Here is a 26,574-nt window from a genome sequence, read left to right as displayed (position 1 = left end):
AGGCTCTAGATGTGGGGGTTCAGTGGATGTGGCATATGGGCTTAGTTGCTCCCACAGCATGTGGGATCCTCCCTGACCAAGAATCGAACCCACATCACCTGCGTTAGCAGGCAGATTCTCAACCCCTGGACCACCAGGAAAGTTATGTTAACCTCCTTAAAACATTTATTACAAAAATAGTTAATAGTTGAAAATGGTAGAAAGTTCAGACAGTCCCTTGAAAGGCAGCTCCCCCTCCCCACCTTGGGACAGGGTCGTAAGGAGAGGAGGGGCCTCACAGGTACCACTGCCCAACAGTAGCGCCCAAGTGGTCCAGGCGGGAAGCGCCTGAGGCAGGTCCATCCTCCTCACTGGAGGCACCTGGAGGAAGCGGGGAGAGGAAGGAGTGACTCCAGGATGTGCCTGCCTGGGTGTGCTCTGCTCCCTGAGTCAGAGCCAGGGTACCTGTCAGACCCACCTAGTGGAGTGGGAAAAGTGTGTGCACAGATATTGTTTTGGCAAAAATGTAAAGAAACAGGCGCTGTTCACAGAAGTCTGGTAGGACAGCAGTTGGGAACGTCCCCCCACTGACCGTGCTGCCACGCTCTACCCAACCCAACTTAACAGCTACATAGGTGTAGTAGGAAAAGACTGCAATGGCCAACGTGTCCATCAACAAGAAACTTCCAGGTTGTCCTTTGTCTTTGGACTTTGGTTATGCTTTCTCCAGTGTGGGAGATGTAGGTTTGATCCCTGGGTCAGGAAGATCCCCTGGAATGGCAACCCACTCCAGTATTCTTGCCTGGGAAATTCCATGGACAGAGGAGCCTAGCAGGCTACATGTAAATATTAGACACAGTTCTTCATATGTTTATTCCTGGGGGATTCCTCATGGATCTTTTCTTCCATTACTATTTTCTTATATAGAAAGACTACTGATTTTGTGTATCAGTTGTATATCCAGTTACATTACCAAATTCGCTTTATGATTTTTAAAGGAAACTTTCTTGGAATCTGAGGTGGACAACTACATCACTGTCCTGTCTCATCTCCTCCCCCTCCACCTGCCAGGGTCATGCCTAGCACAGACGGGGGCTAAAGGTCCCTGCCTGCTCCTGACTCAGCCCTTCCAGCACTTCTCCATTAGCACGGCCTGCTTCTGACTGGAGATGCAAGTAATTATTGTATACATTTACCATGGACTCTTGATATGTCTATGGAAAGATAAGATACAGACACTCATCCATTTGTTCAGACCACGAACCCTCCTCTCCCCCTCTCCCCGCCTGCACTTCAGGCACTGAGGCTTCAAAGAACCAGCCTTCAGTACAGGTGCCTGTCAGTCAGATGGGCCACCTCACCCGAGCACCTGGAAGGCAGAAAGAGAAGGTTCCCTGTGGGAGGGGAGGGCCTGGGAGCGCCGCCCCGACCCCCAAGAACAGCCTGTGGAAGAACAAGTGTGGGAGATCAGGCCTAGCCTCAATGCATGCGGGCCTCTGAGAGTTTAGGAAGCTGCTGCAGAATCAGCCTCCAGGACCCAAAGGACCAGGGTGACTCGGACAGCTGTGGCAGCCCTGGGGTTTGGCATGGCGGGTCTGTGGTGCTGTGAGTCAGCTCAGATGATGGGAGTCCCTGCCCGGATTCAAGGCCTCAGGAAGCAGGTCTCACATGCGGCTGAATCCACAACATGGCCTGTCCCCAGGTCAACTCCTCAAAGTGATTTCTTTGGTCAACCCAAGTGCAGAGAGAACTTCCTGAGTGAGGGGCGTGGGGCTGCCTGCTGACCTGCAGGGGCACTGAGGAGGAGGCCTGGGCCAACCCTGCTCAGAATGGGCACACGAGCACCTCCACGTGCCCATGGACATATTCTGGGGGCAACACCAGACACACAAGACAGGACGTCTATGAGACACAGCCGGCTCCTCCTCCACCTGCTGTCAGAGCCCTGCTGCTCCGAGTCCACCACTGCTCAAAGGGCTCAGAGCACAGGTGAAAACTCACAGGCTCCCTTGGTCCCAGGCCACTTCCTGGGGATGAAATTAAAAACCTAAAGAAGAAACAAAACCAGGAAGTATCTCTGTTAAGACTGAAGGGAACGTTTTAACCAAGAGGATGGGCAGTTGCTGGACCACCTCTGCTCTCACCTGTGGACAACCCACATGGCTGGCAGGTAAGATGTCCTGAGCTTGCGCACAGGAAGGAGTGCACTTCCCTGTCTCAGGTGTAAACGTTGGGGTCAGAGCCCTCCCAGTGGCAGCTCTGCACATGTTCCATGATCCTCCTGCTCTGTCGGCAACATCAGCCACGACCCCCACGCTGCTGCACAACACCTACCAGCAATGGCCACAACTAGTGGAACCAGGGAAGTCACAGCACGGGGGCTCTGTCCCCGCCCCTGGGTCCCAGTGGTACCTGATGGCTGTGCCCTTCTACACCAGGTTCTGAAGTCATCCTGTTCACCTTTAACTTCAATAAACGCTCTCCTAAAATACACCATCAACCTCTCCCAAGTGTCTGCACACTTAAGGACACTGCCCCATTCTGGAGAAAGACAGCTTCTTTGGAAGGAAGCTTTCCTTTCTATTCTGGGCAACTAGCTAAAAGACTGGAGAAGGCAATGGCACCCCACTCCAGTACTCTTGACTGGGAAATCCCATGGATGGAGGAGCCTGGTAGGCTGCGGTCTATGGGGTCGCACAGAGTTGGACACGACTGAAGCGACTTAGCAGCAGCAGCAGCTAAAAGACAAAGGAACCAAGAAGGAATTGCTTAAGGCAAACAAAACTTTGTGATGGAAAAGAAAATTCACAGAACAGAAACGCAGGAGCTTGGAAATAATTAGCAGAATAAAGTGATATTCTAATTTCTGTATGACATCATATAAAAAAGACAAGTTCAGTGGAAATTAAGTTTATTTCTGGATATACCAACTAAAACATATGTCAAATTTATTCAGAGTATCATCATCAATGCAAAAATAGAACTCTCTTCTCTGTAAAAGTTAAATACAAGACTGTAGGCTAGATACATGATTATTTTAGTCAGGTATTAGCTTCTCAAAGCAACAAATCTACAGTTATAGACATCCAATTTATCATACAAAATATACACAAATGCATAACTGTAGTGTAGAAAAAATGAAATTACCAAAATGTAACTTAGGTCATTTACTTTACACACACTGGATTCTAGCTGATGTTTCCAAGAGCTTCCCCAATGAGTCGGACAGCGACACTCTTGCCTTCGTCTGTTTGAACGACGAGCAAAGCTTCAAACTTGCCCACGGACTTGGGCTTGAACTGCACGGGCATGTTGATGTAGTGCTGGGCTCTGTAGAGAAAAAGGGGTGTCAACACGGCATCAGGGCAGTCAGAGCCCCCCAGTCACACGACGCCTGGTGGAGAGTGAGCCTGGTCAAGGAAACAGGAGCTGCAAGGCTTGGAGCCTGGTGCCGCGTCTGCAGGAGCAGGAGGCAGCCAAGCCCAGGAAGGCTCAGGGCGTACTTGCCAGCAGCCACCCCATGGCTGCAACCAACTTTACTGGGGCTGGCAGGTTTGCTCCAAAATTCTTAGGAAACCTACCAAGAGTTTCCTTGAAAATTTATGATCGTATTCTACTTGAGGCACAGACAAGTATTATGTTGGCGGGTTTGTTTCTGCTCACAAAACGAGGTTCCAAAAGCTTCAAAAATACATCTTTACTCCTGAGGGGAACAAGATGCAGGCCCTTCCCACAGCCCGTTTGATGCCACCGACCTTCTGTCTTAATGGTTTTTAAGTGAAACCTCACAGCTTTCAGACTCTCCTCAGAGGGCAGATCCCTCTGAGCTCAGCCACACGTGTGTGGGCTCAGTAGAGGGACCGGACTGCGCTTCTGTTTCCAGCATGTTTCCTGACCCAGCACAGTGGGTTAGAAATTCAGAAAACAGGCCAAGTATTTCAAAGCCCTTTTCCTGGAGGTAACAAAATATACATATTCAAAGTCTGGGTCATTTTTCACCAATGCATTTACCTCATTTTTCCACATCAAAGCAAAGCTGCTTTTAAAGAAACTGGTACCTATTGATGGCACTGACAAATGACAACTTTCTCTTTCATGTTAGCATCTTAATCCTCAGAATAATGTAGTACAATCTGCCAACCTAAGAGGCTTCGTAACTTATGAATTACTAAAACACATTAAAATATCCAAAAATAAATCTTTAGATGATTCCATTATTAGCAAAGTTCAACATGGAATGCAGAACTCTATATTTAACAGAGAAAGAATTTTGAAAAACATACTATGACAAATATGTATCACCTGCTTTAGATTCACACACTGAATAAACTGGGATGCAACCTAGGAAGAACCAGGGTCCACACAGCTCCAGCACCCAGCAGTGTGGTGACCAAGGGGGCTTTACACCCATACATACATACACACAAACACACACGGGAACATGTAACAGGAAAGCATGCTGACACAACGTGGAAATCCTCAGCTGAGGACAACTTTTGCAGCAGAGGCATGAGAACCAGTGCCTGATGGTGCAGAGGCAGGGCTGGCGGAGTGCCCGAAACACCTCAGCCCCCCACAGCCATAACCTATAAACGTCAGCAATCCGAATCCTTCTTTCTCTGTAACTTAGAAGCGTCCCTCTGGCTGCTCGGCCACAAGGCCAGCTCGCAGAATGCATGTGGGTATGAGCCCGGCAGACGGGGCATCATCTGCAAAGTCTCAGCAGACTAGACTTGAATAAACAGTCAGCAGAGGACGCTCTAGGGGCTAAGTGGGAACACAACAGATTCTTCTTAAAAAGTCATGAGAGAGAGGGGACCACCTAGAGCCCACAGCAGAACCCTGACCAAAACCCCACCCGTCAGTGCCCCTCTTCCATCACCTTCCACCATCACCCACCTTCTGTGGGCAACAGGATGTGCCCAGTACACGCCCTCGCCCCAGGCAAATCCCCAGAACCTACTGTCAGCTAACAGCCCTGTTGCAGGACTGCCAGGACAGTGAACCTCCTGGTATGGAGCAGAGCTCCCACTCGAGGACTGGGGCTTGCTAGCCCCAGGGCAGGCAGCCCCCTGAGAAAAACAAGGTGACCAACAGGGACTGGGAGGGGCTCCCCTGGAGCCTCACACAGCCTGTCCACCTGCCGAGTCCAGCACTGTCACTGCACCAGCCTCTACAGCTCACGAGACCGTTCAGTGGCCTCACCCCTAGGAGGAGTACAAGCCCCTACGCTCACACGGGGAGTAGCCCCACCCCTGTTTGAGAGGATTCTCAGGGAGCAAGGCTCTACTTCTCCAAAGTGGAAAGAAGCCATTCTTACGTATGAAGAGGCCAGCTTCCCGCCTTCCTCTATGTAAGATCTAAGCCTATGCACGTGTCACGAGGGAAGTTTTCTACGACGTAGAGTTTACTTCACCTGGTTGAACAGATCAGAGTTACTGCTTTGCACTTATGGTCTTCTTATTCATATTTCACCAAGTTTATACTGAGTTGCTAATTATTAAAGTTTTTTTGATGCTGGAATTTGTAACATTACATATTTATCCTAAGTTCAGAATAATGAAATGTATCAGAATAACTTCAGTACCTGCCACCAATAAAGTATAAAATTACCTTATTTAAATCTCTTTTCAAAGTATAAAAAGTTAAAGATATTTTAAAGTAATAACATGTTTAAGAATATAAAGCAAACATAAGTATCTTATGAGGCAATTTGAAATGCTACCTTATGTACACTGTCCAAATTTTGCTTCATTAAAAAATATTTTCTCATGTTTCTAAACTCTCTTAGATGCTGTGACATGACCTAGGCTGCACAGAAAAGCTGCTGCTGCTGCTAAGTCACTTCAGTCGTGTCCGACTCTGTGCGACCCCATAGACGGCAGCCCACCAGGCTCCTCCGTCCCTGGGATTCTCCAGGCAAGAACACTGCAGTGGGTTGCCATTTTCTTCTCCAATGCATGAAAGTGAAAAGTGAAAGTGAAGTCACTCAGTCGTGTCCGACTCTTAGCGACCCCATGGACTGCAGCCCACCAGGCTCCTTGGTCCATGGGATTTTCCAGGCAAGAGTACTGGAGTGGGGTGCCATTGCCTTCTCCAGCACAGAAAAGCAGTGAGTATTTAATTTAGGACAGCTAAAAATGTTCTAGCACTGGAATGGCAAGTCATCATGTTCAACTGTATAAAAATGTCTACTTTGAGATGGCAAGAATGAACACATCTTAGATTTTAAAACTGTTTTTTAGACAAATTGAAACTAAGCAAAATGCCATCTCACTGATAAAAAGTTCCATGTTAAGAATGCTTTAAGCATCACACCCGTCGTATCTACAGCACTACAGGCAGCTGTGTGTGAGGAGGAGGAAGACCTCAGGGATAGGAGGACGGCCAGCCAGGCAACCAGAAGAAGGATGCTACCAGCTGGCCACAGGGTCAGATGAGGAAGCTGACGGTGGCAATGTGAAAATACTTTTGACCTGTTCACTGCCAAAACTACATTTGCATTTAGGTCGTGTGGTCTCCTGTAAGGCCTCCCAGCTCCCAGGTAACCACAAACTGCCCGTGGACCTCCTTCAGCTAACCTTCTCACAGCCTGGCTGGGAACAGAGACTGCTGCGTGTGATGCTACTAGTATCAAACAGAAACAGGTCTTTTCTCTGCAAAGGACCAAGACGGAGCTGATTTACAAATTTCAGCTATAATAGTTTAAATTTTTAAAAAGTCTGTGAAAGCAAATTAAGTGAAAAATGTGAAACTATAGTGTATTCAGGAACGAAAGTTGGAAAAGGAACATTCATCTCCAGGTACGTTGACTGCATCATCCTTCAGTCATAAAACAGGCAACAGTGACATAAGGCCTTTTCCCTGGTAGCTCAGCTGGTAAAGAATCTGCCTGCAATGCAGGAGACCCATGTTCAATCCCTGGGTCAGGAAGATCCCCTGGAGAAGGAAACAGCAACCTTCTGCAGTATTCAGAGAAGGCAATGGCACCCCACTCCAGTACTCTTGCCTGGAAAATCCCATGGACAGAGGGGCTTGGAAGGCTGCAGTCCATGGGATCACTGAGGGTCAGACACGACTGAGCGACTTCACTTTCCCTTTTCACTTTCATGCACTGGAGAAAGAAATGGCAACCCACTCCAGTGTTCTTGCCTGGAGAATCCCATGGACAGAGGAGCCTGGTGAGCTACAGCCCACAGGATCGCAGAGAGTCAGACACGACTGAGCGACTAACACACTGACATACGGCCAAACAATTTAACAAGTTACTGTTCCTGAGTCTTTATCAAAACTGTAGATGAAGTGAATGCAAATATTGTTTCTTAAAAAGCTGTTAGCTCTTCAAACAAATTTTTTAAAAATCTGAAGGTGTCTTAACTTTTTAAAAAACAAGTTTATTTTTTTAAAGATAAATGCTCCTTGAAACAAAGATCTGAAGCCCCAGGTGTATGCTGGTTTACACAAAAGTGTTCCCAGACTCCTATGCTTCATGCTTAAAGACACAATGCCTGCGAAACACTGATCAAGCTCAGGGACGTAAACCAAGCAGACAGCAAACAGGAAGCAGAGTTATTTACTACGGCCATTACGATAAGGTTCAAATTCAGATAACAGCAGTGTTCAGGACTAATCACTCACTCAGGATCAATTTGTCTTCAGTCACTAAAAAGGGCCCCAACTGGGAATTCAAATGACTATCTGTGAACAGCGAACTGCTCCTGCAGGTCAGCCTCAGCTCGGCAGAGCCAGCCTGCTCTAAGCACCCTGGAACGTCACCAGTCTCAGGCCCCAGGGGAGGGACCCACAGACCAATGGGAGAGGAGAGCTCAGGGCAGAGAAGTGGGAAAGTTTGGACTGGGAGTGTTTAAGGCTGCCATCGTCCACGTTCTCGATGAAGAGACTGGCTGGGAAAGCGCTGACAGAACTGTGATGCTGTCAACACCTGTGGGTCCTGCTGGGGCTTTTCAGGACCCCCAGGACTGCCTCTCACATATCCTGTAACAAGTCCAGGCTGCCGGCACCTTTACAAATTAGGACACTGAGGCTGAGAGAGGTCTAGGTGTATTCACTGCTGACTCCATACAACTTGTACCTTTGGCCTGGGCTCCTAAGAGGTAGGTTTCCAACCACAGAGGATGGGTGAATGGGGTCAAGAAGGGGAAGAAAGTATGAGGGGTAGAGGGAATGACTTATCTTCCAACAACAAGAGGAAGCGTAAGCTTCTGAGTCAGTGCTGCTGGGCTAGTAACTCAGTCAGCCCTCGATTGCCTACAAGGGGCCTAGTTTTCACAGAATAGAACATGCTTCTAGGACCGCTTCCTGATGCTAAAGTGAAAGAGCTTATAATAAATAAAGTTTAATTAAAGATTCAAACATGAAGATAAAATTATTTTTAGTATTAAGTGCAATGCAACCCTAATGTTAAAATTGTAAATATCAGTGACAACCCAGTTTGAAATTTCAGCCTTTACAGGTGTCATATGGAAAAATAAAATTAGCAAGACCCCAAAACAATTAGCAAAATTGATAGTACATACCTATCAATAATTACTTTACATGTAAATGGATTAAATGCTCCAATCAAAAGAGTGGCTCAATGGATACAAACACAAAACCAGCATATATGCTGGCTACAGGAGACTCACTTTAGATCTAAAGACTTACACAGCCTGAAAGTGAGACGACTGGAAACAATGTTACACAGAAGTAACCCAAGTGCCTGAACAGATGAAGATACCTACAGACACAGTGGGATACACCCAGCCATAAAAGAGAATGAAATCTTACCATCTGCAATAACATGAATGGACTGAGGGAGTATTATGCTAAACTGAAATAAGTCCGAGAGACAAAACATCAAATGACCTCACTTACATGTGGAATCTAGAAAACAAATGAATAAACATAACAAAACAGAAAGAGTCATGGAGAAAAAGAACTAACAGGTGGCCGCCAGAGGGGATGGGGGTACAGGAGGAAAGAAATAGGTGAGGAAGGTGACAAGGCACAAACATCCAGTTCCAAAATAAATGAACAGCAGGTATGAGATGTACAGCTAGGGAACATAGTAACTATGTAATGTCTTTGTGTTGGTAATGTACCATCCTAGACTTAGTGTGGTGAAATCAGTTTGAAATGTACAGAAATAAAAACAGAAATACAGTAACTAAGAGTGTTGGAGGTCAATTACACTTCCCCCTCAAAAAAAAAAAGAAAAAAAAAGGTAAAAAAAAAAAATTAAAAGCAGCCAGAAAAAAAGACACATCAGGCAGAGGAATGAACAGGAGGATGACAGTAGACTTCTTGTTAGAAACAATGTAAGCCAGACAGTAGTGTAGCAGATTTATAAGATGGGAACAGGGGATAATACTGTCAGAATTATGTGCTAAGCAAGACTGTCTCTCAGAAATGAAGGCAAGGGATTTCCCTGGCAGTCCAGTGATTAAGACTTCACCTTTTAACACAGGGGGTGCAGGTTAGATTCCTGGTTAGGAAGTTAAGATCCCACATGCCTTGTAGCCAAAAAGCCAAAACATAAAACAGAAGCAATATTGTAACAAATTCAATAAAGATTTTTAAAAAATGATGGTAAGATAAAAATATTTTCAGACATTAAAAAAAAAAAATGCATAGAAAAGATCAGATTTGTGGTTGGAGAAGGTGGTGGGTGGGACTGATAAAAAGTACATCAAAAGTCAGAAAGCAAAAACTTCCACTTGTAGGATAAATATGCACCAGGCCATGTGATATACAACATGGAAAATATACTGAACATGTTGTGTTATATATATGAAAGTTGTTGACAGAATAAATCCTAATAGTTCATGTTGCAGGAAAAAAAAACATTTTATTCTGTTTAATTTTGTATATATATGAGATGAAAGTGTTCACAAAATTTACTGTGATAATCATTTCATGATGTATGTAAGTCAAATCATTATGCTACACACCTCAAATTTACACAGTGCTGTGTGTCAATTACATCAATAAAACTGGAAGAATATATATAAATACCTTAAAAATGAATAAAAACACTAAAAAAATAAAATAAGCAAGGATGGCAAGAAAATGAGGCCCTGATGAAAGAACAATATAGGATTATTTCAAGAATTACACTGGAAAACAGGATAATAAAAGTTTTTCCAATTAATCTGGGAAGATTTTTGTCCAAATTAGTAAAAATTTAAATCCTTGATTCTCAGTGTGATGAAAGTAACACCTGATACAGAAATTACTCTAAAGTTAATCATAAGACAACAAAGGTTCTAGTTAAGTATATGGCTGTCAAAATACTGGGTAACAGGAGTCACACCCTAAGCCCAAACACTGTGCAAATCTGAGTTGATACTCGCCACGTAAACCCACAGTCAGACTGTTTCCCCTGCAGGCTCCTTATCCCCTTCACCATGCACTTAGTGCTCTGGGTGTTAGTGATGAAGATGAGGGGCTGTAACTGAGGGAGACATCACAGTCCTAGCCCCCAAGAGCAATCTCAGGGTCCTGAACACAAAGAGCTGCACCAGGATGAGAACACTTTGATTTATGATAAACTCACCTCAAAGAATATTTTGAATGTTTGACGTAGAAAGGCTCTCTGGGACTTAAAAACTTGAGCTGGAATTTAATATGAAACACTTTATGAAGTTACACAAGTTAGATATCTGTGCATATTTAAATCAACACACCGTGCATTTGCTTATGTATACCCACAAGATGAAGTTAAGACAATAAATGCTCATGGAAGGGAATTTTAATGAATTTACTATAGTTCTGACTGGAGTAAATGTTATCCAGAAATATGCTCATAGGATCATACAGAAGAAAACAAGAGCAGAAACTAAAAAATGAAAATATGAAAATACTGGATAATTTTCAGACAAAGGATCATAAACTTCCCATGAGTTTCTCTTCAAACACAGTATTAAGATATTTTAAAAATTAACTATTTTACCTTAAATATCATCTATAAAACAATCTTCTAATTCTTAGGAAAATGTTTATCAAATAGTAGAATACATTTATTTTTCCACAACCCACAGCAATATTTCCAACTTACTGAGTGTGTAATAAAAGAATTATTTCGCAAATTGACTTTCAATGTCCTTGACTCCCCAACTTTCGTTGGCAGAAATTGATACACGTCTTCTGGGGCATAAACTCCACGGTGGGTCAAGTCAAGTTGCCTGCTATGGAGACAGGGTTGAAAATTAACTATTTACAATCTACAGAAACTTAAACTATTTGTATATAATAAATTATATAACTTGTGTATATGGCTTTAACTTGTGTTTTCTCCCACATTTCAGTTAAAGTAGTTTTGTGAAGGTGACTGTCTGATCAGTACTAACACTGCTGGTGCCAGGAAGCATCCAGGCATGCCTGGCAGCAGCTGATATGGGCAGCAGAACCTCCTCTCTTGGAGAGGTACTTAACATGCTTTTCTTAAAAGCATCTTCCTCTAGAACTAAGTCAAACCTAAGTATGAGTTAACTAAGAACTATAAGAAACATTTTCATGTAAGTTAGAAAGAGAAAGATGAATACTATACAATATCACTTATACGTGAAATCTAAAATATGACACAAATGAACATACCTACGAAAAAGAAACAGACCCACAGACACAGAGAAGAGACTTGTGGTTGCCAAGGGGGAGGGGTTTGGGGGAGAGACGGACTGGGAGGTTGGGGTTAGCACATGTAAGCTTTTATATATAGAATGGATAGACAACAAGGTCCTACTGTATAGCACAGAGAATTATATTCAATATCCTGTGTAAACCATATGGATAAGAATGTATGTAACATTGCTTTGCTGTACAGCAGAAATAAACACAATGCTATACATCAACTATACTTCAATAAAAAGTTATTAAAAAAGCACATTCCTGAAAAAAAATTTTTCATTAGGTTAAACATTTACATATTATCATTAAAGCTCTGCAAGCCACTGATATAACATACATTTTATAAAGTTTTTAAGAATCTACTTTCATATACTCTTTTTGGGAATGTAAAATGGAAAGGCTACTTTGGGAACATTCTTCGATTTAAGGTTAAGGTTAAAAAAATTCCTACCACATGACTCAGTAATTCTACTCTAAGACATTTTTACCCAAAAGAAATGAAAGAATATGTCCACAAAAACACACATATAACAATGTTCACTGCATCTTCATTCACAAGGGCTCCAAGGTGGAAGACACCAAATGCCAAAGGATAAAGAAACAATGGTGACGTGCCCCTGTGACGGGTCATGTGAATTCCACATGCAAAGGTACCCACCACAGGTGGACTCACCAACACCAAAGATCCCAACATCACCACCTAAGTGAAAGAAGCCAGGCAAAACCTGAGTGCAGGTGTACATGAGATCCACAGAACTAAGGCAACATACAGAACAGAATAAACCCCAGGCGAGGGTGGGGGTGGCTGGAGAAGCCGCGTGAGAACTCCCAGATGAGAGGAACTGGGAGTCAAGTCTCTACCTTGACTGCAGTGGGGTGACACATGTCAATCACAGGTAAGCCACTGGGCATTTTGTCGAATGAGATTATACCTCAATAAAGTACTGGGAAAAACTCATGAGAATGAGAGAAATAACATACCCAGGTATGAGGGCAGAAGCCTCAGATACAGCCTGTCTTCGAAGCTTAAGTAAATTATCTATTTTAATGAGGCTATTTGCAGAAATGCGTGAAATTCCAGGCTCACTTTCTGCTCTGACACTCTGTAGAAAAAAATCACAGGGTGGAGGAGGAGAAATAAATACATGGACATTTACCTAACTGAATTTTACTACTTCCTAATTCTTAAAAAGGACACTTCAGATTTTTAAATTCCTTTAATTACAAATGCTTTATCTTGTACTGTTTCTCTCTGTGTCTCACACACACACAAAAACCTTACCTAATTAAGGCAAACATAGATTTCACAGAGCCAATAAATAAAGACACATAAGAAAACTAAGATGATAAGCAGCTACAGTAGAATTAATGGGATTATAATAAAACCAGGAACATACTTAGCTTTTTCAGGCCAGTTTCACCTGGTATCTCCAAAACACACCCAGTAATGTACTTAAATTCAGGGAAACACTCACATGTCCAGAGAGCTGGAATCTTAAGGTGTGCTTCAGGTGAGGCTCTTTAAGAGGGTGACACTCAACATCCCAAAACTGGGCATAGTCTCCTCTATCTCTGGGCAAAAACATGATGGAGACCTACAAACAACACATCCAGGAGAGAAATTTAGACTCTGAACCTTACACACATGCACTGAGGTTACCAATTCAAAGTGTGGTATGAAGAAATTAAAGGGGAAAACTGTCTTTGTATTGATTAATTTTGCACTAATGGAAAAAGAATTTGAACATTTTTAGTGGGTTTGTTACTGTACCTGTACCAGATCCAAGTATATTTTTCAAGTCAGGGAGCCAGATTCCTCCAGCCTTATCTTTCTTTCTCAAGACTGCTTTGGCTATCTGGAGCCTTTAAGTGTTTCCATACAAATTTAAAAATTTTTTTCTAGTTTTCTGAAAAATGCCATTGAGATTTTGACAGGGATTGCACCTCATCTATAGATTGCCTTGGGTAGTACAGTTGTTTTAACAATACTGATCCTTTCAATCCAAGAACACAGTATGTCTTTCTGTTTGCATCCACTTCAATTTCTTTCATCAGCATCTCATTCTTTTCAGAGAATAGGTCTTTTGCCTCTTAAGTAGGTTTATTCCTAAGTATTTTATTGTTTTTGATTCATTGGTAAATGGGATTATTTTCTCAGTTTTCCTTTCTGATAGTTTGTTCTCAGTGTATAGAAATGCAACAGATTTCTGTATGTTAATTTGGTATTCTACAACTTTACCAAATTCATTAGTAAGCTCTGGTTTTCTGGTGGCGTCTTTAGGATTTTTTATGTATAGCAAGATATTCCAGTGAAACCCAAACGAACTTTTTGGCCAACCCAATATCCTGTCAAACAGAAACAGTGAGTTTTACTTCTTTTCCAATTTGGATCTCTTTTCTTTCTTTTTCTTCGCTGATTCCCATCACTAAGACTTCCAAAACTATGCTGAATAAAAGTAGAGAGTGGTCATCCTTGTCTTGTTCCCGACCTAAGAAAGAATGCTTTCAGCTTTTCAGTGTTGAGTATGATGTTACCTGTGAGTTTGTCATATGTGACCTTTATTAGGTTGAGGTATGTTCCCTTTATGCCCACTTTCTGAAGAGTTAATTATAAATGGATGTTGAATTTTGTTAAAAGCTTTTTCTGCATCAATTGAGATAATCATAAGGCTTTTATTCTTCAACTTGTTAATGTGGTACATCACATCAACAAATTATTATTTGCAGTCATTGAAAAATCCTTGCATCCCTGGGAAAAATCCCACTTGATGATGGTGTTTGATCCTTCCAATGTATTGTTGGATTCAGTTTGCTAGTGTTTTGTTTTTTGTTTTTTTTTTTTGACAGTTTTTACACCTACATTCAGAGATACTGGTCTGTAATTTTTGCTTTTTGTGTGTGATTATCTTTGCCTGGTTTGGTAACAGAGTGATGGTGGCCTCATAGCATGAGTTAGAAAGTGTTTCTTCCTCTGTATATTTTGGAACAGTTTTATAAGGATAGGTGCTAACTCTTCTTTAAATGTTTGGTAGAATTCACTATACTACAAAGCTACAGTAATCAAAATAGCATGGTACTGGTTTCAAAACAGATACATAGATCAATGGAACAGGACAGTTCAGTTCAGTTGCTCAGTCATGTCTGACTCTTTGCGACCCCATGAACCGCAGCACGCCAGGCCTCCCTGTCCATCACTGACTCCCAGAGTCCACCCAAACCCACGTCCTTCGGGTCGATGATGCCATCCAACTATCTCATCCTCTGTCGTCCCCTTCTCCTCCTGCCCTCAACTTTCCCAGCATTAGGGTCTTTTCAAATGAGTCAGCTCTTCACCTCAGGTGGCCAAAGTATTGGAGTTTCAGCTTTAGCATCGTTCCTTCCAAAGAAATCCCAGGGCTGATCTCCTTCAGAATGGACTGGTTGGATCTCCTTGCAGTCCAAGGGACTCTCAAGAGTCTTCTCCAACACCACAGTTCAAAAGCATCAATTCTTCGGCGCTCAGCTTTCTTTACAGTCCAACTCTCACATCCATACATGACCACTGGAAAAACCATAGCCTTGACGAGATGGACCTTTGTTGGCAAGGTAATGTCTGTGCTTTTTAATATGCTGTGTAGGTTGGTAGTAACTTTCCTTCCAAGGAGGAAGCGTCTTTTAATTTCATGGCTGCATTCACCATCTGCAGTGATTTTGGAGCCCAGAAAAATAAAGTCTGCCACTGTTTCCACTGTTTCCCCATCTATCTGCCATGAAGTGATGGGACAGGATGCCATGATCTTAGTTTTCTGAATGTTGAGCTTTAAGCCAACTTTTTCACTCTCCTCTTTCACATTCAGGAATAGGACAAAGAGACCAGAAATAAACCCCCATTTATGGCCAATTACTCTGCAACAAGAGAGGTAAGAATATAAAATGGAGGAAAAAAGTCTCTTCAATAAGTCGTTCTGGGAAAACTGGACAGCTATTAATACATGGAAAAGAATACAATTGGGACATTCTCTAACATCATATAAAAAACAAACTCAAAATGGATTAAAGACCAGAAACCATAAAACTCCTAGACACAGGCAGAAGACTCTCTGACATTGATTGTAGCAGTATTTTTTTTTTAATCTGTCTCCTAAAGTAAAGGAAATAAAAGCAAAAATAAACAAATGGGACCTAACTAAACTCCTAAGCTTTTACACAGCAAAGGAAACAATCAACAAAATGAAATGACAACCTGCTGAATAGAGGAAAATATTTGCAAATGATATGACCAGTAAGGAGTTAATATCCAACATATATAAATAGCTCACAGACAAAAAATCAGGCCAATTAAAAAATGAGGAGAAGAACTAAATACACATTTGTCCAAAGAGGAAATGCAAATGGCCAACAGGTACGTGAAAACATGCACAACATTGCAAACCACCAGGGAAATGAAAATCAAAACCACAAAGAGCTATCACCTCACAACTGTCAGGATGGCCATCACCAAGAAGAATACAAATAACAAATGTTGGCGAGAATGTGGAGAAAACAGAACCCTTGTACACTGTTGGTGGGAATGTAAGTTGGGGCAGCCACTGTGGAAAACAGTGCAGAAGTTTCTCAAAAAACAAAACTGAACTACTATATGACCCAGCAGGGCTTCCCAGGTGGTTCAGTGGGCTGTTGTCTATGGGGTCACACAGAGTCGGACACGACTGAAGTGACTTAGCAGCAGTAGCAGATATGAAAGCAACCTAAGTGTCCATCAACAAATGAATGTATAAAGAAGGTATGGTATGTGTGTACATGTACACACACACAATATAATATTAGGAAAAAGAATAAAACCATGCCATTTGCAGCAACATGGGTGGATTTGGGGGGCACTGTGCCCAGTGAAAAAAGTCAGAGAGAGAAAGACAAATACTATATGATATCACTTATATATACAGACTCTAAGAAATACAAGTAAAAAATAAGCAGACTCACAGATGTATGGAACAAACTAGCAGTCACTGGTGGGGATGGAGGAGGGGCAATATAGGAGTAGAGGATTAAGAGGTACTAACTATTTAGGCATAAAATAAGGTATTGATAAGAGGATGTATTATACAACATGAGGAATATAGCCAATACTGTATAAAAATTACAAATGGATTATTATCTTTAAAAATCAGATCAGATCAGTCACTCAGTCATGTCTGACTCTTTTCGACCCCATGAATCGCAGCATGCCAGGCATCCCTGTCCATCACCAACTCCCGGAGTTCACTCAGACTCATGTCCATCGAGTCAGTGATGCCATCCAGCCATCTCATCCTCTGTCGTCCCCTTCTCCTCTTGCCCCCAATCCCTCCCAGCATCAGAGTCTTTTCCAATGAGTCAACTCTTCACATGAGGTGGCCAAAGTACTGGAATTTCAGCTTTAGCATCATTCCTTCCAAAGAAATCCCAGGGCTGATCTCCTTCAGAATGGACTGGTTGGATCTCCTTGCAGTCCAAGGGACTCTCAAGAGTCTTCTCCAACACCACAGTTCAAAAGCATCAATTCTTCGGCATTCAGCCTTCTTCACAGTCCAACTCTCACATCCATACATGACCACAGGAAAAACCATAGCCTTGACTAGACGGACCTTTGTTGGCAAAGTAATGTCTCTGCTTTTGAAGATGCTATCTAGATTGGTCATAACTTTCCTTCCAAGGAGTAAGCGTCTTTTAATTTCATGGCTGCAGTCACCATCTGCAGTGATTTTGGAGCCCAGAAAAATAAAGTCTGACACTGTTTCCACTGTTTCCCCATCTATTTCCCATGAAGTGATGGGACCGGATGCCATGATCTTCGTTTTCTGAATGTTGAGCTTTAAGCCAACTTTTTCACTCTCCACTTTCACCTTCATCAAGAGGCTTTTGAGTTCCTCTTCACTTTCTGCCATAAGGGTGGTGTCATCTGCATATCTGAGGTTATTGATATTTCTCCCGGCAATCTTGATTCCAGCTTGTATTTCTTCCAGCCCAGCGTTTCTCATGATGTACTCTGCATATAAGTTAAATAAACAGGGTGACAATATACAGCCTTGACATACTCCCTTTCCTATTTGGAACCAGTCTGTTGTTCCATGTCCAGTTCTAACTGTTGCTTCCTGACCTGCATACAAATTTCTCAAGAGGCATTATATTACGCACCTATAACTTACATAATATTATATCATAATCCAAATAAAAGAAATAGAAATACAATGTTAAAATAGTACAAATCCTTTAAAAAAAAGTTATTTTAGAGTGCAAGATCAGCACTGGTAGAGCTTTTTGACTGGCTGGTTGACAAAACCACTGTCTGGATCAGTCCCCTGGAAGTATGTTCCCAGCACAGGCTAGCCAGGTGACAAGCTCACACCAGAATGAGTGAGCACCAATCACACACCAACCATGGTGTTGTTACCTAGCAAGACGTCCTGCTGCAGGAGCACAGTGTGCTGCTGCCACTTTCGCAGGAGCCTGGCTATGAGCAGCACCATCCAGGTGGAGTGAACTCTTCTGGGTGGAAATGAGGCACTCCTGGCCAGTTGACACTATGTTCCCACCAGACAGCTGTGAAAAGATGTCAGAACTCACCTTTTGGACACTATGGCCTTCCAGTACACCAGAAATAGGAGAACATCTGAATGCTGCATAGGTAGCTCTAAAAACATCTCCACTCTCATCAACTCCCTACAAAGACACCATTTAAACAATCAAATTTAAAAAAACAAAAAGTCAACAGATCAGGTTCCACAGTGACACCACTGCCTTCACAGGCATCGAGGACAAACCCGTTTCCTGGAGACCGGGAGCACCCAGGCTCCGCTAACACCAGGCCTCACTGGACACAGACCCTCCTCCCACCCCCAGCCGCAGTGCTCTACAGGAGGCTGCTCCCTTGTTGGAGGACTGCTGCTTCCTTAAGAACCTTGCTGAGTGTGCGTTCCAACACCCCCACGCAATATCAGCACTTCATTTCCTGTCAGAGGGCCCAGCACTATCTTTTGCACACATCATGTTAACATTATGGCTCAGAACCTTGATGGTCACACCAAGAAGAGAGCAGAAAGGCCGTATCACATGTGACAACATGTGACGATGCACACAGCTTGTGCGGTGCCCACTGGCAGACACCACATGTGGGCACACAGGCTAAGACTCCCTGGCAAGTAAAGTTCAGCCCTGCCTCCAACACACAGCAGCACTCAGAACCAGGAGAAAGAAACGTCTGGGATAAAATCTGTATATATTTTTCAGAATAAAATTATTTCAGATAAAAAACTGCACTGCAGGAGACAGCACTAAACAGAGCAAGCAGATATTTTCACATTACATTCTCTAGCCTGACTCTTAAAACCACCATGTGAACAAGACTGGGCAGGTTAGTTCCACTGACAGAAATAATCAAGTAAATGAAGCAGATTAACAAAAACCCAGTAATCTCAATTTATGGTCCTAATCCAGATTTTTAAACATCCTACATAAACATTAAAATGAGTATTCGAGGTAATTATCACTGACCTTGACATAAGGTGGAGCTAAAGATGATAGGTGCCACCTCACTTCCGTGTCACCATGATTCTCCAGTTCTAGGTAATTTCCTATAAGGAACACATTTCACAACTCAAACTGTTTGAGGGGTAAGTAAACAAGCAGATCCCTATGATAATATGTGATAAATACTGTGATTACCTTACCACAGAGAAGAAATACAATCAGATCCCTTTGAGTCCAACAAGCACACTATTCTCTAACCGTTCTGTTAGGTGAACCTAACTTTCTAGGTTCAGATGCTCTGTCTTGTATTTCGACATTATTTTTTAAGTCCTATTTGACAGATGCCCTATCTTGTATTTAACCAAAGGGAAAAGTTACCGAGGGTCTAAAGCATGTTCTTCATCAGGTACTGAGGAAGCACAGAGCACCATTCCAGGCCCCTGAGGAAGCTTGGAGGAGCTTCACATAGCACTTCACTATTCTCAGGCCCTGGATGGAGGGCCGGGTTGGGGTGGAGGTGGAGCAGGCAGGACAGGCCCAGAACCTGCAGTCACAGCCTAAGGGATGAGGCCTGGCTCCATCACCTTCCTCTCCTCTCTGGCCACTAACTTAGCAGCAGCTCTGGTCAAAGATCTAGTGAGAGTTGGGAAAGGATGGCTCTGACAAACAGTCTAAGCCTCCTGGAACAGACAGAGTTACTAAAGGCCTGGGAGGGATTGGGGGCAGGAGGAGAAGGGGACGACAGAGGATGAGATGGCTGGATGGCATCATCGACTCAATGGACGTGAGTTTGGGTAAACTCTGGGAGTTGGTGATGGACAGGGAGGCCTGGTATGCTGCGATTCATGGGGCTGCAAAGAGTTGGACACGACTGAGCAACTGAACTGAACTGAACTGAAGGCCTAGTTTTAGCTTCCTTGAATTGAGCTGAAATAATTTGTCACTGAAGCAATTTCCGAGAACTGCTGATTTTCTCCTGAAGTTAACACTGTCTCGAACTACGGTTAACTAGGAGCTGTTAGATCCCACCTATCAACATTTGAAGACGTAACCTTGTGATACAATACCTGAGGTCTCACCAGGTTCTGTTGGAGGAAAAGTAACTGTCTTGTTTCTTAGCTCAACTTTTGTGGAAGGTGGTTTTGCTGCTGGTTTTACCAGATTAACTACATGCTCAGTTTCTTGGGAAAGGATTCCAAGTGGGCCGGAGGTCAAATGAGTGAAAAGTTCTTCTTGGGTCAAGTCTTCTCGAATTTGAACCTTCACAATTTTCTGAAATGAGACAAAGTGAAGTTAATGTTTTTTTTTTAATTCCTATTTTTTAATCATGGTAGACAAAAGTAATGCCAAACAACTGAAACACTGATGAATTTAGAAAGTAAAGTCTATTCAGATCCCAAAGTAGCTATTGACTTGATCTTTTTTCCCTACTCCCCTCTTTTTCAAAGCAGAACTTTCAAGTTAATGGTGGCTTCCAGGCCCTACTCCCCACTGCTGCACCAGGAAACTTACTCAGCTCACTGGTGGAAAAATCTGTACTAAGTGCTCTAGTTACATAAGCTGTTTGGGCTGAAAGGACCTCAATTTGATTTCTGAAATGTAAGTGCCATCAACAGGATTATAACATTTAAACTGCAAAAAAAATATTGATTAAAAAAAAATTTTTTTTTAAGTACCTTCTGTCCATTGTCACAGTGTATATAGATCAAGCCGCTCCACGGGAACATTGAATGTTTTGTGGATAAGGAGGAATTGGGACTCACAAGAATTTGCATCTTACTCCTTAAAAGAAGAATTGAATACTGAGAACCAAGAATAGTGTAGACCGTAACAGCAATAAAGTAACACTGCACCATCAATGACCACCACGAGTTTCCCCACTGTTCAGAAAGAGCAGAGAACAGCGGTGAGCTCCCATGTGCATCTGATTTTACCTCAGTCCCAACTTGGTGACTGACAAAAAGCTGAGTGGTGTAAAGCCAAGAACCTGAGGGCAAAGCTCATGTGAAAATGGACCACACCACAGAAATGCGTCCATACAGTAATTCAAACTAAATATTTTTAGAGAAAGACCACTACCATGAATACTCTGAGCTGTCACTGTCACAGAGAGTAACTGGAATGCGGGTGGGGAGAAGAGTGCTTCTTCGCTCCCGCCATGGGTCAGGTTTCTGTGCTCACTGTGCTCAAGAGCTATGGGATGACAAAGACTGAAATGTGGAGTGTGACCAGATCTGTCACTTAAGAGACACTACCAGTTACAAGAGAGATCTATACCCACATCCAATATAGCCGAGCTAATAGCACGACACGAAGGGCCATGCACAAGTTGCTGTGGACAACCTGCCCTGTCACCTCCAGTTTTTCACCCATTAACAAGTAAGTATTTAACTGACTGATTTGGTTCCAGGCTTTCTCTGGAGTGTCCCTAACCTTACCTCAACCCAGTCTTGGTCAAATAAACTCTCTTTAAGTCCATACGCCATCATTTTGCAAAAGCAAAGAAAACAGATTCCAAGTTGCTCTCATGCAAAGCTGCTATTGCCAAATGTGAAGCAACTTTCAGGTGTGTGTGTTTTGTGCCAGTTGGGACTGTTCCCAGGAAGTGGAGAGCTGAGGCTTACCCCACCAATAACCATGCTGCACAGACAGGGCAGCTGCTCATCACCACTTGACCCCCAAAGACTTCTGTTTAATCCTTTGTGGAAAACAGTAAGCTAGACTATAGCTCAGACACAGCAGAAGTCAGGAAGCCATGTCTGTAAAATGTCCTTAGACAAAACCAGCAGAGTAAGGTGCCAGGCCCAAGGTGACAAGCCAGGACCACTGGGCTTTGGGGACCACCACCCTCACCCCAGGCACAGATGTATCCCATGCTGTAACTCTGGAGGCATAGCTGTGTCAGGAGATTCCACTCTAGGAATTCTCTCCCATCTCACTCAGCTCTTGACCCTCTTAGGTTGATACTATAACTGGCTGTGGACAGGCCCCACCGCTAAGAGGTATAAGTCTTGAACTCAGTGTGTTCCCACAGAACCACGCATGGTGCTCTGTAGAGTCAGCACACGGCAAAATCCTACTAAGTTTAAATGGCCTATGAAGCATGTGAATAACATCCAGTGGACAAGGTCATACTTACTCAGGTGCGATAAACCCATGTTGTGGAGTCACTGTAAGGCAGTGTGCTGGCCAGTACAGCTCAAATTTCAGCAACCTAATAGAATTATTTAAAATCTGGAAACGTCCAGTTTTTGCCATATCACCTATGACAGCAGATAAAACATTACTCACATTTAGCATTAATAATAAAGACCAAGATTAATAAATAGCAAAAACAAATCCTACATAAATATACTATAATACCAACTTATTTTGCTTTCTCAACTGCCCCTGACAGAAATTTCAAATTCCTGGTAAAGCAAGATCTTCATTCAATCTTGGGAACTACAAAGATACTGAATAAGATCAATACTGAGCAAAGACAAAAAACGAAACCTGGAAATTGTTACCCTTGTGTTATCTTGGGCACAGACATAGGTACTAGAACTTCTTCCTCCTCTGGACCAACGGTACCAATGCTAAGGGTAAGAGGCCAAGTGTCAATTGAATTCTCAGGGTGGGGGGGAGGGGTGGCAGGAGGAAGAGTCTGTTCATGGGAGCTTGGCCTGGGATCCGTGGCCTCACGTTAGGACAATATTCTGGTCTTCCCTACAAGAGCTGTGTGCACAGAGCAGGGACAGCCAGGGCCCCAGACAGATTTTTGTCCTGGCGTTGGGGACACACTCACATGAAGGAGCAACCAAGACCAGGTGCTCAGGGTGGACAGCCCACACTTCCTCTGAGGCCGAGTTATCCTGAGGTGGGGGAACAGCTTGTGAAAGAAGGGGAGAACCCTGAGGACCCTTCACTGGCAAAACATCCAAAGAAATGTTACCACCATGTGCCCCACAACTGCCAGATTCACTAGAGAGAGAGAGAGAGAGAGAGAGGAGATTAAAAACGATAAAAAGCAGATTGTGTCATATTTTTGTATTAATTACCCATAAATCTGAAAACAGATAAAACTACAAGTGCATTATATACTGTATATTTTTCAGCAAATAAAAATCCTTACCATTGGGTATTCTTAAAGTAATGTATAAAACATAAAGTACAGTATAGGTTAAATATTGCGTGTGTGTAAGTGCTTAGTCACTCTGTCATGTCCAACTTTTTGCAATGCCATGGACTGTAACTGTAGACCACCAGGCTCCTCTGTCAGTTGGACTTCCCAGGCAAGAATACTGGAGTGGGCTGCTCTTTCCTTCTCCAGAGAATCTTCCAGACCTAGGGATCAAACCCCCATCTCTGGGGTCTCCTGAATTGGCAGGCAGATTCTTTACCACTGAGTCACCAGGGAAGCCAGGTTAAATATTACTAATCTTTAATTAGAATACACAACAATTTCTTCCCTGCTTTAACTTCTGCATGCAATCTGAAGTATCTTATAAGATTTACTACAAAAATGCCCAATATTAAGAATTTAAGAAAAACAACAAAACTCTTCGTGTATCTTTAAGTGAATAATGATAACTGGCTTCACAATGCTAATAATACTAACAACTATGAGCACATTGCTGCCCGCATCCAGGCACAACGCAGGTTTCCAGGTTGTAGAGGAAGTGAAGGATGAGTCTGTGGATAAGGAGGTGCCCACAGGTGCTATGGGCACAGGACCAGGGAGCAGCTCAGGGAACCAAATAGTGACAAGGGGACTGGTCCTGAATCTAAGTCCACCCTGAAGCACGTGAATAAGAGGGAAAAGGACACTCCTTCCTCAGAATGGAAAGATAACTGCAGAATGGAGAAAGAAAGGTGAGATCAGAAAATCGCCAGTCAGCAGCCGAGATAGGAATATAACATGGGTCAGGAAGCCATCCATCCTCACTGGGCACACTAAGTCTGGCAAGGTACAAGATCATCTACCATTTTTAAGTCACTTACTCCAACACTCCTTCAAGATATTTATTAACTAACCTTACAGTAAAGAAACTTGGCAAGAATCTTCCCAGTAATGGGACAACCAGCACTGCTCAGCACCAGAGACACTACGCTGAGAAACAAATAGCATCACTCTGCGTGTCCTGAAGTTGACACTGAAATTAAAGACTATTTCATTAAGTAATTGGCCTGCACTCTGTAAGAAAAGCAAGGTCCCTGGCCAATAGCCTACTTTTCCCCTTTTACCAGGAAAGCCCAGGAGAAATAAAGAAAGATGGCTTGGTCAAATCACCTGTCATCTTGCAAACGCCAGATCCCATAGCAAATGGACTCAGGTCCTTACCTACAATAGGCCTGACACAGGCAGCACCTGGTCTGTCTCCCATTGTCCGTGGTAAAGAAATATGAAACTTACTAATTTATGTGGCACAGCTGTTTGAAAAGCTTCACACAGGTTACATAATTATCAAAGTATGAGATACTTTTCATGATCAAAATAGTTCCCTCCTGTGTCACATATCAATCCAGAACTTATGGATGTGGTGTTAAACCTAAGCTAGAGGGGAGAGCTGATACTGCCAAGGGGACCGTGGGCAGTCCCAGGTTCTCCTTGTTTCATCCCAAGTCAGCACCAAAGATTCACTCTGGATAACGCCTTTGACTCTGTAGATCTTACTTGCTAAACAACCCTGTGTTTTCTCAGGCGTGAAAAGAAGACCAAAGAACTCTCTTTATTGAAAGGGAATAAAGGGACAAGATAACCAAACACACATGTAATCTCAGATTCTTGACCAAAGAGGAAGTGGAAAGAGGCAGTGTCCTTTCTGTTGTTTGCCTTAGCTACACAGGGCACCACTGGGGAACTGGCAGGTACATGGGGAATCCACGGACCAGATGGTGGTCCTGGATCACGTCAGTATCCTAACCTTGACAGGTCTGCCATGGCTATGAGGGGGTTAATTTGCAGCAAATTCAGGGCTGACTGGTCATCATGCCTGCTACTCACTCCTAAATACCTTGTTCAGAGAAAGCCACTTATACATAATGGAAAATAATAAAATGTCATCAACCAGGAATTTCTGTACAGACAGCGTATGGAAGTTCTCTATACTATTTTTAAACTTTTCTGTAAGTTTGGAATTATTTCAATTTAAAAATAAAGCTGAAATAAACATTTCAAGACAAAAAGCACAAAGTATAAGGGAAAGGATCAGCTCTACTATGAATTAAATAATCTTGAAATCTGGCGAAAGATGTTTTGTTAGTTTTACCTTTTGAATTCCAAGCTAGGTTTGGCAGAAGGTGGAAGAAATTCTCTGCTGGAAATGGAATCTCTAAATTCTCCAATTACTGAAAGTATGATTTTACGCATGTTTCCATAAAAGAGCTGGACATCATTGGGCTGCTGGGGAAGGTCATACACTGAAACAGAAAATAATGTGTGAAATACATGAATCTTCACACAATCACACCATTTACATATATTCTTGTACTTTCTTAGTTGGGGTCAGGTGACATTCCGATTTTGACCCTACAGATCAGCATCAATGACTTGCAGCCCAGGTTCTGCCCTGGACTTGAGTGACAGCGGCACCAGTGCTTAGCGGTGAACTGTGGTCACTTCCTTTCCCACCCTGAACTGCAGTCTTCCCCTACTGTAACATAACAACAAGCGTCCTGACCCCTGACATAAATTACCCTGCTAGGTTTCTGCAGTGCTCAGAGGCAGCATCACCTCAACTCCAGAATGCAGCATCTGAAGCATGGATCTGAGAGACCACCTCACAGACACTTAACCTCAGCAAATCCAGAAACCAGGCGGTAACTGCATGTATTTAGACTGATCAGACAGTTTATCTAGAGATAAACCCGCCTGAATGAATGCACACATAATGAGAAATTTTCAGAGAACATGCCTGAATTTTACATAGAAATTAAATATTAAGAATTATATATTTTTAAAATGAAACTTCAGAAAGAACACAGAAGTATAAATTGAGATTTATATTAAGATATCTTGACTATAAAAGCTTAATTGTGAAATTATTTGCCACAATCATTACACATTTTGCAAAAGACCACTATGAATGCTTGTCACAGTAATATGCTCAAACAAATGTTTTTCAAAATAATCATGTAAAAAGTTCAACTGCAACATTCTCATGGGGATCCACTATACCAATTAACACAAAACCAATTGGGCTGCCTTCCCCCTCCACCTGGGCAGCGCGCACAGCACCTCCAGGAGGCCAGTACACCCTGGGGTACAGCCTGGTGCCTGAGAACCCACCCACCTGAAGCCCCCACTCAGCCCCAATGCAGGGGGGCTCAGCAGGTTACCTGAGCGCTTGGCTGGGCTTGTCAGCATGACCTTTAACACATCCCCTTCCAAATGCTTGCACACCAGCTCCCTCTGCCAGAACACACCTCCCCAGGCACCATGGTGCACATCCTCTCTTCCTCACAACCCCTCCCTGCTCTCTCAGCAGGGCACCCTTCTTC

At 43.0% G+C, this 26,574-nt stretch overlaps 1 protein-coding gene across 4 annotated transcripts in view; it reads right to left on the bottom strand.

Moving 5' to 3' along the window:
- Positions 1 to 2,858: 2,858 nt before the first annotated feature.
- Positions 2,859 to 26,574, bottom strand: part of CEP192 (centrosomal protein 192) — a 73,926-nt gene continuing 50,210 nt past the window's right edge. For 3 of the 4 annotated variants that reach the window (XM_070361837.1, XM_070361839.1, XM_070361838.1), the window contains 12 exons: positions 25,344 to 25,494; positions 22,880 to 23,055; positions 22,232 to 22,355; positions 20,769 to 20,874; positions 20,160 to 20,364; positions 19,117 to 19,196; positions 18,190 to 18,285; positions 13,080 to 13,199; positions 12,586 to 12,707; positions 11,036 to 11,165; positions 10,535 to 10,593; positions 2,859 to 3,309 (listed from right to left, as the gene is read on the bottom strand). In XM_070361837.1, the coding sequence (XP_070217938.1) occupies positions 3,168 to 3,309; positions 10,535 to 10,593; positions 11,036 to 11,165; positions 12,586 to 12,707; positions 13,080 to 13,199; positions 18,190 to 18,285; positions 19,117 to 19,196; positions 20,160 to 20,364; positions 20,769 to 20,874; positions 22,232 to 22,355; positions 22,880 to 23,055; positions 25,344 to 25,494 (1,511 nt within the window). In that variant the 3' untranslated portion in view covers positions 2,859 to 3,167. The remainder of the gene's footprint in view (positions 3,310 to 10,534; positions 10,594 to 11,035; positions 11,166 to 12,585; positions 12,708 to 13,079; positions 13,200 to 18,189; positions 18,286 to 19,116; positions 19,197 to 20,159; positions 20,365 to 20,768; positions 20,875 to 22,231; positions 22,356 to 22,879; positions 23,056 to 25,343; positions 25,495 to 26,574) is intronic. The other variant, XM_005892370.3, reaches the window with a different exon arrangement.

Source organism: Bos mutus, chromosome 24, assembly GCF_027580195.1.
Source record: "Bos mutus isolate GX-2022 chromosome 24, NWIPB_WYAK_1.1, whole genome shotgun sequence".
Taxonomy (NCBI): domain Eukaryota; kingdom Metazoa; phylum Chordata; class Mammalia; order Artiodactyla; family Bovidae; genus Bos; species Bos mutus.
Note: the sequence above shows the minus strand (reverse complement) of the source record. Positions and strands in the feature narration are given on the sequence as shown.